Source organism: Mya arenaria, chromosome 4, assembly GCF_026914265.1.
Source record: "Mya arenaria isolate MELC-2E11 chromosome 4, ASM2691426v1".
NCBI lineage: Eukaryota > Metazoa > Mollusca > Bivalvia > Myida > Myidae > Mya > Mya arenaria.
In genome coordinates this window covers 40,417,152-40,434,636 of record NC_069125.1, presented here as the reverse complement: position 1 = coordinate 40,434,636, position 17,485 = coordinate 40,417,152, and the positions used below count along the sequence as shown (strand labels likewise).

Genomic DNA, 17,485 nt, shown 5'->3' with positions numbered 1-17,485 from the left:
TAAACTATCAGTATCTAACTGTATAACTTGAACGATGATGATGAAAAGAATTGTGCATATCTGCAGTTTTCTAAACGACGTTTTTGTTATCTTGAGTAGATTACAAGTAAATGGCTCAGCCCTTTTGCAAAAATTCATACAAAATATACACTAACAGGCTCCTTTTTATTAGAGATCTTAAATTTATGCATATCAAGGTGAGATATTTCAGTGAAATGATCTTAGATCTCCTGGACGGCATTCATAAAACATCTTAAGTCATTTCCTAACATTAGTCATTTCCTTTAGTTAAGTAACTCACTTATCATGATATAATCGCTTTATTATAAGTTAAACTGAAATAATCTGATTTCATTGATTTAATTCAAAATAAACCTTTTAATGTAAGCAATCAGATATACTTTTTTAACATGAATTCAAAATTGTTAGGAAATTGACTTAAGTTAAGAAATGACTTAAAATGTTTTATGAATACCGTATTCATGTTTACAGAGTTATCGCAGTTCTTTGAAGAAAAAAACAACACCGACACCATCTCTGTGCGTGTCCCTATTATACTTACAGATGATGAACATGCCAGTAATAACGATGAAAAACTGGTCTAAATTGGTCTCTAATTGCTCAATTTCTTTCAAATTCATCTCCGAAAGTTTAGTGACGACTCGTATAGATCAAAAGGTTCAAATTAAAGACTAAGTTGTGAATACGTCTGACATAAAGCTAAACTGAAATGAAAATCATTTTCTTACCTGATTTTAGACAGATTGTGGAGCATGCACTTATGATTTTATTGAAGTCAGCTTTGCATCCATGTTATCAAGATTCAAATGCAAAAAAGAATAAACCGCAACAACTTTGAGAAAAAGTTGCCAATATCCTTTCCAACCATTCAAACGTTTTGTTTTGTAATCTGAGAATTTGATTGATTCATTAAATGGATCAGAAAATCAATTCAAATGTACAAACAAAACATATTCGTTTATCCTGGTCGTATGCTTTATGATAACGTTACACAAGCTGGTGTCAGACATAAGTATGAAACTTACATAAAAAGCACGTGTTTTTTATCTTAAATGAGACAAAGGGTTTTTTTCTAGTTGCATTGACAATGTTTAGCTTTGCTGGCTTTTTGTAATTAAAACAACTTGTTAAATAAGCACAACTCAGAGACGTTAAGGATTTTTCTCATTCGTGTTCGCAGCATTATAAAGGAAGTATTGTCAGTTGATAACAGTGTAGTTCTTATCTTACTGTTTGCGTATGAAGTATGATGTTTCGGCGATATAAGCATGCTTGATAAAATACATACTGACTTTATGAAACATATTGCAAATACAAAGAAAAATGACGTTTTCTACTTAGCATTGTGACCAAAAAATATTTATCTTTTTTCTGATGTGAATAGACTGAACATGGATATAGTTTATAATAACATTTTGGCATGCTTCCGCGAATTAGCTCATCTTGTTCAAAGTTCACTTAAATCACAGTATTTCAGTCATTGTCTGGTTGCAAAAATTGTATAACTATAGCATTTACAAAACTAAACATACATTTGTATTGCAGTTTGGCAGGTATGACGTTCAAGCACGTTTAAATTATGCACTAAACTTATATCGAAATGATTATACATCCAACAATATGAATATTTCAAGTTATTCCTTTAAGGATAACTTTCGTTATTGGTATCTTTGTAATGCATTTAATTAATGGTGCTCTATAACCATATCGCGAGCAATTGCATGACGTAACTTATTATACTAATCTGATTGGCCGCAATGGGCGCCCTCTACAAAGCACATGGTTATACAGGCCTCTTTGCTCCGACCATCGTATGAGAAAGGTCAGCCTTTTGTAGCTCTATTATTTTTGGTAATTGTCAAAGTGATTTTATTATAACTAGTTAAGAAATTTCATTCAAAGTACCGACTATTACTAATCGTGAGGAAATTTCAAGGGCTCTTTCTAGGCAAGTTTCAAATATGTTCCGAAATGTTATCCCACCAGAGAAAGTATTAACATATATTCGACAGTGTTGAAGTTATCAAGTTCTTTTCAGTTTAGTCTAAAACTTCATTTGAAAGCTGGGTTTCAGTAAAACATGATACATGTATATTAATCTCGTTTTTGTTCATTAATGCATTAATTTATTATAATTTATTTCTTATACTGCGAATATTTTGAACCACTCCCTTCTTCAGTTATCGGCCCAGGATCCTGTACAACTCGTTAAAACGATAAATAATATAGTAATGAACATATACGTATGCATACCTAAATATCGACAAAGTACTGTCTACCCAATAAGTTCTTCTACTAAAATACGTTTCTTTGGAGTCACTTGAGATTTGTATAAAAGAAATAATTAGAAAAAACTGTTGAAACAAGACAATTTGGTCAACAATACGCACAACTTTTTGACAACGATTTAAGATAGATAGACCTATATAACCTGAATGATATTGACGATGAACTCCATTGTCATTATATCTTAAAAACCTAACAACCGCATAAAATAAGGCTGGTTTGCGTTTCACCGCAAAAAATCATGATGACGTAAAACAAGCGTCTATGTCAGCTTACCGTAAAGTGCATTGGATAGAGGTCAAACATAGTATTTGAAACCGCAAATTGAATAAGTTATTATATAAAAAAAATGGATGTGCGCTTGAATAAATGGTTGACATTTAGTGAAAGTAAACTGCCGACAATTAAAATAATATTAGTGTTTATGCTCATATTTTACCCGGTTTGTGATTTACCGAATGCAATGGAAACTATAGGGACAGGTCCAATAGAGAGGAAAGTTACTGTGAGACAGTCGTCTCAGCTCTCGGCTACTTTTGAAAAGCTCGGAAGTAATACGTGTATATATGACACCATATTGAAAGTAGCCCGCTAATTATACCACCTGTTTAAATATTTGCCATAATATGTCAAATACCACACAAAAGTTGAATAAAACTTGGTGAAATAAGGCATTAAACGTTATTGTATAGTTTGTTCTCTTTCTGTGGTTAGGGAAAATAAACACTATGGACGAATGATTCAATTCACGTATGTCCTTTATGTGTTTGCAATAAGTTCACATTTCGTGTTTGGTGTTTGCCTTTTTGTGTGGGTTAATGACAATCGAGGGTTTTTCCAATTTTCTATTCTGATGAATTGCACCAAGAATAAGTTCATAGAATGTAGCTCAGTCAGTGTATATATCCAGACATGCTGACTTAGAACATGATTTACATAATATATTTACATATATCTACAAAAATGACAATCGAAAAAAAAATAAAAAAAATGAAGATCAATAGAAATCGAAACAGCTTGAATATATACTTTACAAAATAAAAAAAAAATCTAGATTTACTCTTAAAATGAAATATTTTGGTGTTAAATAGGATAAGTACTTTTTTTTATATCTTTTTTCGATACACACTTATACTTATACATACTTATACCAATCTTCGTATTTTTACGCAATGCCCAAGCTATTAGATAAGCCATATTGCGACATTCTCATCCATCATAGGTTTGATAATGATAAATATAACGCATGGTACGCATAGATCATCACTATGGTGTACGACAATGTATTGCGATTATACATGCAGATTGTATAACATTCTTGATCTTGAAATTGTGTAAATCAAGGGTAGGCATTTCATTATATTGATCTTCAACCCCCTCCCGAAAGCGAACATTATTTGTAGTTTAACTACATGTTTATTAAGATTGTGTCCTTTTTCCCCAAAGTACATAGTCGTATACAGAGCTATAGCATTTCATAAAACACACGCACACGCACGAACGGTACTCGCGCACGGCACGAAGGCACGCACGCACACGCACGAACGGTACACGCACACGCACGAACGGTACTCGCGCACGGCACGAAGGCACGCACGCACACGCACAAACGGTACTCGCGCACGGCACGAAGGCACGCACGCACACACATACACTCAATATGTCTGTATGTATTTTACTATACTTACAGATAATGCACATTCCAGTAATGATAAGGAAAAACTGGTCTAAATTGGTCTCTAGGTCCTCAAAGTCTTTCAAATTCATCTCTGTAAGGTTATTAACAACTGTTGTATTCATGTCCATTTTTAATTAAGAAAAAAATCATGATATACCATAAACACCGAGATGTCAAAAATATTGACTGAGGTGAATATCCAATACGTTTCGCAACAAATCGTAACTGAAATGAGAACATATCCTTGCCCAATTTTACTACAATGTGGTAAATGCATTTACGCTGTTATGCTCTCAATCAAGATTGAAATAAAACAAAGATATTAACCGCAAGAACAATCCCCCCGATGGGAAAGTACTGTCATCAGTATTCCCTGTCAGTGAATGGACCAGAAAATCAGATCAACGATGAGTTAGATTACATAATTATAGTGTGCGTTCTTTCGGGCCATATGAACGATTGTAACGCGACTGAAGCTGGTATGGAATGGAAGTGGGTCAAGATTATAGGTCATAAGCATCAGAAAGCATTATATATTTTCGAAAAAAGATCGGTGTTTTTTATGTGAAATTATGTTAATAGACATATTTCCTCATTTTTAAAATTTAATAAAAAAACCTCGTTGGTTCTTAGTCGCATAAAATTGTGATATTCTTGTCTGATTTCAGTCATAAAATAGCTGACGGTAAAAGAATCATTCACCTTAATCACAGACTGACTGACTTACTGACTGATTACTACAAACACCAAATAACAAGTTTTTTTATAGAATATATCGTTAACGTTCTAAATAATAAATAGAGACCAAAGACAAAGTAAGGGCACAGCTCCAACGTGTTTTTTTTTAAATATTTTTTGCTAGAACGTTAAAAAATATATGTTCATTTTAAAAGGATGCAATTATTTGTGGACCATTGATTATTTTATTCAAATCTATGTCACACACCTCATAGGTGGCCCCGCAATGCCGAGTGAGTGCGGTGGTTTTGTTTTCACGCCGAAAACAGCAGGGAATGGGCCGTATCTAGGATGTCCCAGGGTGCGAGGCATTTTGCGGGAATTTTACCCGGGATTGGCTGGACCGAAAGTCAAAGTCCCCGCTAATCCCCAGACCTGGGGTCGCGGCGTGGTTACAATTGACTGGTGCATAATCACTAGAGACTCTAAACTATCCGATCATCCATCGTCGTTAAAATAACAAAGTTCGCTGTCCGTATCAAATCGACTTAACAAATACTGTTCTACGTGTATACAGAATATAGAATACACCTACATTTTCAGTTAATGAAAACGCAGATAGGCAAATATTAAGTAGTATCATTAAGAATGTCAACTTTCGCGTGTTTAGTTTAAACTTATTTAATTTTACAACGATTGTGAAACAAGCTATAGCAACTTATATTAATCACTCTCGTTGACACGATGTTGCGCGAGAGTGTGGTCTTGTGTTGTTGGGGAAACCGGAGTACCCGGAGAAAACCCACTTGTCCAGCTTGGTGACCACAAATCAAACTCACATGCGCCCAGGCCGGGAATCGAAAACGGGTCGCCTTGGTGAGAAGCAAGTGCTCTAACCACTGCGCTAACCGGACAACCGTTTTTAAAAATTTTCCTCCTGTCATCTAACTTTAACATAGTATATATTTTAACTTTCTACGAAAATAGAATAGTCCGAAGTGAGGGCACATTCTATAGTAAGCCTTCAATTTTCTGTAGAACGTTCACAATATCCACCTTCATGTTTAGTAGGAAGCAAGGACGGATAATGTTTCCATAGCAACCACAGCGTTCTTCCTGACTTATTTAAATTTCATTTTAAAGGCATGTTTCAAACGGCCTGATTATTTTATTAAAACGAATCATTTTATTTTTCTTCATTTATGTTCCATTAATTTATCGTAAGGACAAAAACTAAACACATAATTATGCTATTTGGAAAATTGATACGTCAAGTCAATAACAAACATCTGTTATGACGTCATGTGTGTGACGTTTAATTTAGTATTCAAAATGTGCAATTCATGGTCTTACTTGTAAATACGTTTATTATCATGAATTTTTCAGTTTTGCTTCCTGAAATGTCAATTAATTAAAACATTCAATAAAACAATAACAGTAAATGTACGTCTTGGGGCCCCAAATCGTGCGATTTGGCTCATTAGTTAATAAACTGTAATAGTTTCTGGCAATATAATTGCATGATTACTAAAATACAGGATTAACCAATTATATATTATTCCCTTAAGTAACTCAACGTAAAGCTATTTCTAAAAAAAGGTTTTGTGTGCGAGGACAAAGTTTTGCATCTTGCAAAAGTCCCATAGTGTACCATGATTATAACTATGTTTGATGGTTAAATCTTTAATAAAAGTGTTTTATTACACTGACTGAAATACACTCTATGAAATTATTTTTGGTGCATTCATCGGAATAGAAAATTTGGAAAATCATCCAATGTCATTAATCGCCACAAAAATGCGTACACCAAATACGAAATCCGAACTCATTGCAAACACTTTATAATAGGAATCACGTGATTTAATAATTCGTTCATGGTATTTGCTTGCCTTGAACGCAGACCATTCAATAACTTGTAATGCCTTATTTCACCAAAGTTTATTCATCTTTTGGAAGGGTATACCATGACTAATATTTATACAGTTGTTATGGTTAGCGGGCTACTTTCAATAGGTGACCTATGTACACGTAATACTTCCGAGCTTTTCAAAAGTAGCCGAGAGCCGAAACAGTTGTTTCACAGTCAGGAAAATGTCTGGATATTTTCGTTGCCTTGAATCAGGGTTAATTTTCTGGTCTACTGGGCTTGTCCCTACAGTTTCCATTGCATTCGGTCATACCATACATCATCATCACCACCACCACCACCACCACCACCACCACCACCATCAACACCATCATCATCATCATCATCATCACAACCATCACCACCACCACCACCACCACCACCACCATCATCATCACCATCATCATCATCATCATTATCATCATCATCATGACAATCGAATTTTAAATTGATATAGTATTATATAAACAAACGAACGTAATTATCTTTGGACAAGAAACTTAAAATTGGATCTGCATTTTAAAAGGAGGATAACTCATATATTCATTGGCATAGATTCACCTTTTAAATATTTGCTATGTCAAAGAAATATGAGCTTTATTTAAAAAAAACACAGCAACATACCATTATTTGGCATGGTACCCGATGTTCGACTGTACAGATTTTTCACAATCGATTTGTGAAATTCGTGACCACATATTTCACAATCGATTAGTGTGAAATGTAATTTGAAATTTTGCGGTCCAACAGAGCGTGATCAGATAGGTTGGTCTTATCCAGAGCATGGATGCTCCTTGATGTGCGTGGGCATAAGACTTGACGTGACATTCACGTTTATCTTAAGAACGTCTCGAATGATGATATCCACGTCCTTTCACCGTATACCACTTTTTGGAAAAAATATTGTTGCACTTGCCTTAACTCGAGTTCAAATGATCCCATCACTGACTTGGAGCGGCATATACCGTCAGATCAAATAATGAAAAAAAGTAGATTGAGTTATACTGAAATACATTTCTTCGTCACGGATGATGAAAACGTCAAATTATTTCGTAGACATTTCGTCGAAGTACTTGAATCGAACTGATGTTTTGTAAGATTACATTGAGCTTCAATAAAAATGGTTATTACATATTTCAGTTGGTGGCTTTTCTTGTTATCAACAATATTAATTGAAGCTGAACTACGGGTCTTTATCTTGCTAATAGTAAGATGATTGGCATTTATATCTTATTAAATAGTTTTTGTCAGGCCATTTGGACATTGAGTGATGTGGGTTTTTTTGTAAAATTAACGATTAGTTAAGGTATTCGATGTTCAATTAGTTTAGCTTTTGGTCAACCCTTTTGGTGTAATGTTAAATTTTGAATCATGATGATACGATATAATTTTGAACACATTCCAACGGGGATGGCGCGTTGAGTACTATTAACTTAAGTGCAAATAATGACCACAACGGATTGTAATAACCCTATATTTTTTGTACATTCGATACCTTTAAACACGGGCAAAACTATGTAAACTCAAGACAAACTGTGCAAAATGAAACATTACGTAAGACTAGTGAAGACATTCTATGCACAATATAACATTGCTATACGCTACCACAGACTAACTATGCAAAATGAATTACTGCGTCGTACTACTTCAGACAAAGTATGCACAATATAGCACTACGTGGGGTTATTCAAATCAAATAATGCACAGTAAAAGACTCCGTAAAGCTACTTAAATCAAATTCTGCACAATATATGGCCAATATAGCACTATAAAAGACTACGTAAAGCTACTCAAATCAAATTCTGCACAATATATGGCCAATATAGCACTATAAAAGACTACGTAAAGCTACTCAAATCAAATTCTGCACAATATATGGCCAATATAGCACTATGTTAGGTTGCTCAAAACAAACTTTGCACAATAAAATATTACGTCAGGCTAGTAAGAAAAGCTATGCACAGAAATATCACTAATAAGGCTATGAGACACACGACACGTAATACACGTAAAGTCTATACACAAGTCATCCCGCCTACCGGTGTCAATATTCTCGAACAAAGAAAGAAATAACTAGTTACATAAGGTATCTTAAACCTTCTAGCTACAAGTTAGCGAAGGGGCGACAAAAAAACTACTTTTTTTCTAAAGTGCATGTATGCCTATAAAATGCTTTATAATAAAGAAAGGTGCATAACTCTTTATATAACATCATTTAAGAGTTCTTTTGTGCCTCTTTAGAAGGTTACGAATTCGAATCCTTCTGTCGATGTTTCTTTACATTTTTATTTGTACGTATTCATTGATGAATTTAAGTAGCAGTATTTATGATCTCAGATGTATCTCAGCATCAGGTATAACACATGATCTATTAAATGTTTTGCCCCCACCCCCTCTATGCACATCCACCTTTAAAAGTTGCACATTGGAATGCATGAACATATTCCGGGCCGTATTCATGAAGACACTTACTTTAAGTGAATTTTTTAATCTTCGTAGAAAATTACCCTTTATCGAAGTGGAATCTACAGAAAACTGTTTGAATACTCAAACTATGGAAATATGCAATAAATGGTCAAAATAATATATACTTATAACTAAATTTCATTAAAAGTGGAGGGGACTTGAAATAATCTTTGTCAATGATTTGAATATATAAACTGATTGAAATATCTCAAAGAAGTACTCAGTACTCACACAATATGCACATTCCCATGATAATTAGGAAGAACTGGTCCAAGTTTTCTTCGAGGGGCTCTGGCCCCGTTGACCCGGAACCGGAAGTCAAGTTATCCATATCCACCTTTTGCGGCCACACTCTACTACTAAACAGTTTAAACACTTTGGACACGTTTTACAAAGTTAACCCCTTTCAGCCTTTCGTGTTAAATTTTTGACGCTTCTAGGCAACAACTACAGTTTAAATTCACAGAGAAATATACATCCGATATATTTTAAATCACTTAGTTAGGCTGTTAATTGATGGACCGTCGATTTGTCCGCTATTTAGGCTAGTTTTCAAAACGAAAGACTGCTGGTTACTGGTGCGTCAAAGGCAAAGTTCTGTCTTAAAGCTTTACAAAGGATCTATAATAACTTTAATGCAACGCTTAATCGTGAATAACAAAATGTCCACGCTCAGGACATATGGTTTAAAAAGCCCAATGCATGCGTTTTCAACTTATATGCTTCGGATTGAATGTCGTATCCGACTGATTCACGCATGTCAAATTTAAATATTATTCATATGCATGTCATTAGAGAACATGCTTTGATCTTTCTCAGATAAATGAAAAAGTGGTTAAACCAAGCCATTTTGGGCTAAAAACTCCAATTTCCACTCAGCTGTTACATTTGATGACTCCGTGATAGCGTATTCTATAACCAATTACAAAACCACATTTCATATATTTGATTTGATTTTTAATAGTCGCATATATTTTTGCAATAACAACACCCCACCCCGGTCATGATCTGCTTCCTCCTCAATCTCAGTAGCCAATCGGATTGCTAACGCCTTTTTTCCAAAGTTATATGCAAGTCGCCGTATTGGAATAAGTGACTACCTAGGCTCACGTTAGCTCACGTTAGCAAACCGAGTCGCATCGCAGTGCATACATTACATGGGAGAACCAACTCTCAAACGTTAGCGGCAAACCCTTTTTCTAAACGAAGGGCATATATGGCATATATGGCACATAACAAAATACCATTTAATACCTATCACTTGTTGGCGGCACTCATAGAAACTCAGCTTATGTTTTACAAATGGAACTGAATATATCTTAATTGTCAAAAACAACTATGTGATCACACTTTTTTCACAATTGTGAAATGTGTGATCAAAAATGCAATACAAAATGTGTGTTTAAAATAGGTTTGTGTAATAGCAGTGAAACCTAAAAAATACAAATAAACCAAAAAAATGTACTCACAAAGTACAACCATGCCCATAATGATGAGAAAAAATTGGTCAAGCTCGGTCCCTAGATGACTGAGTGGGATCTGCATCCCTTCCACGGTGGTGACGTTCCCGTCCATGTCTGATGAGCATGCACAATACACAGTCTTAACTTCCTTTTTGAAATCTTGTTTTGATCTACCTTGTGGTAAATAATATGTAAATATGAATCGCAGCGATTTGCTTCATTTAATGTAAGGCTACAGAAGACCGCGTCACATGATCGAGAGGAGGGGCGCATCCGGCGCACGCGCCCTCTAAATGATTAGTTATTTGGTATGTTACTGACCCACTACGGAAAAATGGGTGGTCTGTGAAATGTATAGGGCGTCTCGTTTTGTACTTGACTATTTCATCTTTTTGAAACCGGTCGTGTCAATGCAGACAGGGCAACTAACAATTTTACAGTTATAATATTTGTAGTAATTTTCGTGATATAAAAAGTGGTTTGAAGGAAGAATGGATGAATGGCGGCCATTTTTGTCATCTATTGACTTTACTGACCCACTATAGAAAAATAGTGGGTCACCATGTGACTTTTCTAATCCAATGAAAAGGTCAGAAACTAGTGGGAGGTGAAATAGTATTGTATATGTGAACTTTTGATGTTAACATTGGACGAATTTATGAAAATAATACCCAAACAATGCACAATGTTAAAGTAAATATTTACCCTTGTATATTGTGAGCAGGGGCCCTTAAATCGAAACACACATTCATTGTTTTACTGTGATGCAGAGTGAGAGATCTTTAAAATTCTACAAAACTTAATTCATGATTGCTTACTTTGTTGGAAATGTTCTTGTTTTCGATATACCGAGTCTCCCGTTCCCCACTATGTAAAAGTTAGTGTTATATTTTCGTTTTAAAAGAAATAAGGTCGGGCAGGCCAGGCTCAGCCAGTCGCCGACAAATTGTTTATAATTTGAAGACCAAGAAAAAATGCTTAGTTTCCTAATGTTTAGTGGGTGCCTCGCGAATGTCTTTGTATTTGCCAGTGCGCATGCGCGAGCAACTAAAACTCATTTAATAAAAATACTAACTATATGGAAAATTAGCGGTTGCTATGAATATTTGCGTTTTTTTAATCTGCTTAGTAAATAGCTCTTGTAAATTATTACATATGAAATGTCCGGCGATCCATTTGACGGAGGCAGGAGTCTATACACGCTTATGTAACACCAATTGTCGGTTCCTACTGTGCTTTCTATTTTTTCTGCCGAAAAAAACGTTTTGGTAATTGAAATTCTGCTATTATTTCCATGAAAAAGCTAAAACGCATTATATATAGTACATACTTGTTTTTACGATACAACCGCCTGTAGGGTAAATATTAAAAGCACAAGATGAGAAACAGTATAAGTTATATTTAAATGTGAATGTTATATATACATTTTAAAAGTTTGAATAAATCATGTTTGAAATAAGGTACTCCCAAACTAGCACTCCCTCTTATGTCAAATCCTAGAACCGCCCCTGGACGTAAGTTCACTTAAACTTGTAAAATAGCAATGTAATTTAAGAATAAGACTTTCGTGACCAAAGAGCATTATCCATAGAAAATCCTCTATTCAAACTCATAGAACCGTCTCGATCAGATATCATGTTTCGTCACACATTTTTGAACTTTAAAGATCAAAAACAACTTCAGTGCTTAGGCGGTCTCTACACGTTTAAACGTCTTATTATTATTTATTATCATTATTATTATTATTATTTTATTGTTATTATTATTACATCATTATACATGGGTTCGAAAGTACTCATAACAAAAGTAAGGTATTGTTTAATTTTAACGAAGTCAACGATGGTCAGGCCGTCAATGATATGATGATGAAGATGATGATGACGACGACGGCGACGACGACGACGGCGACGACGACGACGACGACGACAACGATGATGATGATGATGATGATGATGATGATGATGATGATGATGATGATGATGATGGTGGTGGTGGTGGTGGTGGTGGTGGTGATGATGATGATGTTGATGATGATGGTGATGGTTCCACAAAAAAGGACGACGAATATGTTTTAAAGAACAAACACAGTATAAACTTATAAGTTTTAATTGTTCATCATTTTAATACATGTAAATAAGCAATCTGATATTTACGATAATGTAAATATCTGATATTTACGATAATGTAAAAAGCATGTACAGAGAGCAACACTATTTAGACTATGCAATTCTTAACAAAACAATAGCACTATTTGATGCACGCGTAAGTTCTCAATGAAATAACATATTTACACTATATTTTACATTCAATGACTTTCTTGTTTTTTTTGGCTTCAAGTCTAGTACAGTTTATGTTAAACGGCCCTAATGAATGCATTGATCGGAGCCGACAATGTTCATTTCCAGTGGGTTTTCCCCACAAGCCGTAATATCCCCATCACAATCTTCCAAGAATGACCTCGTCCTCATAAAACTGTCCAGACTCTTGTCGGAGACAGGCTGTCTGTCGTCCAACATCCGGTCGATGACATCACTTCTGTCGCTTTCGTCAAAGCTACACGAGAAATCCATACTATGGTAGTCGTTGTCCATTCTTGGGAAAGAACAGTTGAAAGAATAATCAAATTCCGTCTGCTGGACGTTTCTCTGTGTGTTGAGGGTATACGCAGGCAGGGAGAAGCGAGTGGACACAGTACATTTGCGGAGGTCAGTGAATGCCGATTCGCGCCTTAGCACCTTCTGTGTAAATACATTGGCGCACGTGCTGTCCACAGTAAAATTGTCGAAGGTGCAGTCCGATGCATCGCTGTCGGAGTCCGAGTCGCATAACTGGTCCCAAAGGAAGCGGCAGCGGTCCCTCTGGTTCTGGAATGCCATCATGCTCTGGTGTTCGAAAGTCTGTCTTTTAGAGAACGGGAGGTCAAACGTTTGATCGTCGGCAGTATCATAGCTAGCGGGCAGCCTCTGATCTGCCATAAATTTCTCCATTATCACACTCTTCCCCTGATTCTCATCCAAGTTCTCAAAATAATTATGGGTGAGAGTACATTCCATGTTTTCTGGGCGGTGTGTCTGCTGTCTGTGTGCAACCAACGGCGTGCTGTGCAGCGGTCCGTATTCCGTGTCCTCTAGAAGCCGGGGGTGCCTCTTGTTGAGCTTGGTTGTCATCAAACCCGACTGCGTATCGATCGGTGTATGATCGTGCCCATCATTATCCATGGAATGAAAGCCGGTGTCGGTAGAATCGATAGTTCCGGTGGACGTTGTGCGGACAGAGAGTTTGTTTCTGGCACCGAACGTTCTCTTCAGTGAAAGCTTCATTGCCGTCTGCCCCTCACGGATGTCACTGTTTGTCCTCTTGATCGGCTGTGTTACCTCTAGAGTAGGTTGTTTGCTGTACATTGAAGTGCCTTTTCGAAGCGCTTCGGCGGTAACATGCCCAGCAATCTCATCCAGGTTGGCTCGTGCGAGGAAAGCGTCCATGCTGTTGGTTGAAGACTGTGTGGTCAGGCGGCGCATCAGTTTGCTCCTCTCGGGGTGATCAGCATTCTTGGCTTTACTCATTGAGGGCTTTCCGACTACTTGAAGTGTCTTCTTCCGGTTACGGGCGAAGAATGCGAGATCGGATACCCTCTTCAGGGATTCGCGTGACAGACGATCGGTCACGTGTGATTCGGATCGGGGTTTATCACACTTAATTTTACAGCGGAACACCTTTCGTGTGCTCCCTTTCGCTTTCTCTTTCGCAGTGTCTGATTTTCTTATTACAAACGCAACATTCTTTGATGACGCATTCGCACGCCAGACTTTCAGTAATCTGGCTTTTCCCGGAAGTTGTTTCTGCACACCGTCCACGGACAGAAATACGGCCAGGGGCACCTGAAGGTTTGGAAATTTGGCGATAACGTCAATGGCAGTGGTGTGTTTGGAGACAGCCTTCACGATCCTTGCAGCGCCGTCCAGGATGAAGGGGACATCCATGGTTTTAGAACGCTTGGATTCTGCCATCTGGAATAAGAATACGATACACTTTAGTAAAACGTATTATGTATTTTAATTGGCAAGAAACAAAGTAAAAAAAATCACGTATGAAACACTTCATTTTTCAAATTGGGTTTTCATTAAAATGCTGTATTTGATATTAAAATAAAATTGCGATCGCTTGAGGACGCCGGGGTCCGAGCTAAAACCTCGAGGGAACCGATATTTCGAACGATCCGAGTTTCAATCTCCCAGTCTGTTATGAAATATCTTTCAGTATATTTTAAGTTTGAAGAGGTCAAACCGACTGTTTACTACGACACAGATTATGTATTGCGTTGTGGAAATCGCTCACATGGATCAGAAATTGAAATGCTGAACCGTTTACAAAATATGCAGTTCCAATTCACCTGGCTGCTATGGACAATGTGGAACTGGCAATGGTTGTGATAAAATGTACAAATGCAATATTTTGCAAAAAAAAATCCAACTTTCATCGATCAGATATTTGTATCATCATGGGGATTAATGTCCATTGCATCTTTGAGTCAGGTATTTTGATGTTATTTTACAAACAGGTTATTATTTTGAGCTTGAATTTGTGATTTTATTTTTTAACAACTCCATTAAACGGAGTTTCGTCACTTCACACATATTACAGTTTCGCGAGAGTTTGGAGTTGGTACTCGATCAGATTGCATGTTTTGCAAATGTTGACCCTTTCTGGTTCTGATTTATGTGTCAATGTATAAACAATTTGGTTGAGATTTGTCCTAGAGTACCATTAAGATCCAACGTCGCTCGCCTATCTTCGAACCACTTTGAGAACGATGGTTTCGCAATTTAGAAGATAATAAAAAAATAAGATGAAATGTATAATGTACAATTCCACACCGTATAGAGTAGGCCCATCAAGGGGTCAGATTGAAGATGCAAAGCCAGGAGATTTGCCGTAACGAACTATGTAAGCCACTCCACAAGGCGCAGATAGGCTGACAATAGGAATGCAATCTACCACCTACCTTTGATTCAAACACTCCCATATGCGTGATAATCCACACTCCCATATGCGTGATAATCCACGTTTAAACATCCAAGTCCATTCAAACAAAGTAGCTTATTTATGGGAAAAGTCGGCAATGTACAGTGTATAGTTGCGAACAAACTAAAATATCCCTCTTCAACGCCGAACTTATGTAGAATGACCAGGCAAATTACACAGCCAAGAAGTACTTAAACGTGATTATGACACATTAAATATTAATTAAAACGTCATTAAATTTACAGATTTCTGACGTTTTTCAGAGCGATATTAATCTGACATATTTGGCGACAGCGAAAATAGTTCAATGTTGTACGCCTTCATTGTAAATTAAGCCCGTTGGTTATGATGGTATTTGTTTTAGTATCCCTGCGGGTAGATTTCTGTCCCACCGAGTGTAAACATTATTATTATCGCCCTCCTACTTTCTTATTTATGTTCTGATGTTGAATCGATACTGTCAAACAAGTTCTTGTAAATAAGATATTGTGTATGATCTCTATCATAACAGATGATAACATCATTTTGTATGCCGTACACTCGAGTCTAAGGATCTTTTCTAAAATAGTTTAGTATGCGGTAGTAAGTTGCTATTTTCCAAGAAGTGTGATTGCATTATTTAGATTAATATAGCTTTTTTAAAGATTTGAATAACAATTCGGTTGTCCGGTTAGGGCACTCGCTTCTTACCAAGGCGACTCGGGTTCGATTCCCGGCCTGGGCGCATGTGAGTTTGGTTAGTGGTCAACAAGCCGGACAAGTGGGTTTTCTCCGGGTACTCCGGTTTCCCACACAACACAAGACCACACTCTCGCGCAACATCGTGCCAACGAGAGTGACTTAGTATTAGCATTATAGCTTTCTTCACAATCGTTGTAAAATATATAATGTTTATACTATTAACAATTCATTAAATATTGCTTAGAAATATAAAAATCCAGGGAATTAAGTTACAATTGTTCTTCTTATCCACTTATACCATTTCAGTATCGATTACCAATCGGATGTTATGCAAATTGGAACAAACTATTTGCTGACAAACATTTTGCAAATATATTTAAAATTTTAAACGTTATACATAATTGTTTTAAAATTATATGGGGCATTATTTACTTATAAGTTATATAAACTAGACACATCTCTATAATAGCATATATGTACGTACCATGCTCATAGCTCCAATATGAATATTGTAAAACGTGTTTTGAATAAGTTGTTTAACACTTGGGTATGGCGTTTGTTATTACGGATGGAAATCACTGAATGATGCCATTTTGAAGCCCTGTTGATACTTTATACCAAACTCGGTTCCACTTGACTTAATTCTTTGGCTTATTAAGTTCTCAAACTCACCGGGGTTCGAGCCTTATGAAAGGTAATTATGAAATCAGATTATGTTCTCACCTTGTCGCGAATGGCCTAATTAGCCCATATAAGGAGTTCCATGCTCTGAAAGGTACGAGGGCTACCAGGTATTCGGGTAATTATGAACAGAACAGAACAGAACAGAGCAGAAGTTTATTTCGACTTATGCAACAAAGCATCTCGTCAAATAAATATACTAGTAAACAATTTAACAAAATATTCATGAGTGATCATCGTTACAAGGTAGCCAATATCAATAACAATTCAGGACTAGCTCAAGAAATATGGAGAATGTTCATGTATAACAATATTGTGAATAAAAATAGATATAAGAAGCTGCTTATCTAGTTATTTAGATACATTATAGAAATGCAGATGATAAGTGGTTACAATAGTGATAATACTATTACAACTTAAACAATATCATTGATTAATAGGTTTCTTCTATTATTTGCCTGTACCAAAAATTTACATAAATTTGCAATAGTTGTTTGTTATTACTACTAACTAATTGAGTAAATTTAAACATGCTGGATTTTACATAAAATACTTTTTAATAAAAAATGAACGGAGGTCATCGAAACAATTACATCTTATAAC

General features: G+C 36.1%; 2 protein-coding genes across 4 annotated transcripts in view; both read right to left on the bottom strand.

Moving 5' to 3' along the window:
• Positions 1–10,655, bottom strand: part of LOC128231871 (putative ammonium transporter 1) — a 31,618-nt gene extending 20,963 nt beyond the window's left edge. Inside the window, exon 1 of one of the 3 annotated variants that reach the window (XM_052945118.1) lies at positions 10,505–10,655. In XM_052945118.1, the coding sequence (XP_052801078.1) occupies positions 10,505–10,610 (106 nt within the window). In that variant the 5' untranslated portion in view covers positions 10,611–10,655. Of the gene's footprint in view, positions 1–3,995; positions 4,248–9,266; positions 9,714–10,504 lie in introns of those variants that run through there. The other 2 variants (XM_052945119.1, XM_052945117.1) reach the window with 2 other exon arrangements.
• Positions 10,656–12,855: 2,200 nt separating this feature from the next.
• LOC128229861 (uncharacterized) lies at positions 12,856–15,648 on the bottom strand. Its single transcript, XM_052941739.1, has 2 exons — positions 15,501–15,648; positions 12,856–14,505 (listed from the first exon to the last, which is right to left on the bottom strand). The coding sequence occupies exons 1-2, from the start codon at positions 15,543–15,545 to the stop codon at positions 12,862–12,864; spliced, it is 1,689 nt and encodes a 562-aa protein (XP_052797699.1). The 5' UTR covers positions 15,546–15,648; the 3' UTR covers positions 12,856–12,861.
• Between the last annotated feature and the right edge of the window lie 1,837 nt (positions 15,649–17,485).

What these genes read in the sequence shown, in the direction of transcription:
- LOC128229861 (XM_052941739.1), bottom strand. Translation starts at nt 15,545, where the DNA reads ATGGGAGTGTGGATTATCACGCATATGGGAGTGTTTGAATCAAAG. An exon ending in TGGGAGTGTTTGAATCAAAG is followed by an intron (nt 14,506 to 15,500) that starts GTAGGTGGTAGA and finishes TTCTTATTCCAG; the next exon opens with ATGGCAGAATCCAAGCGTTC.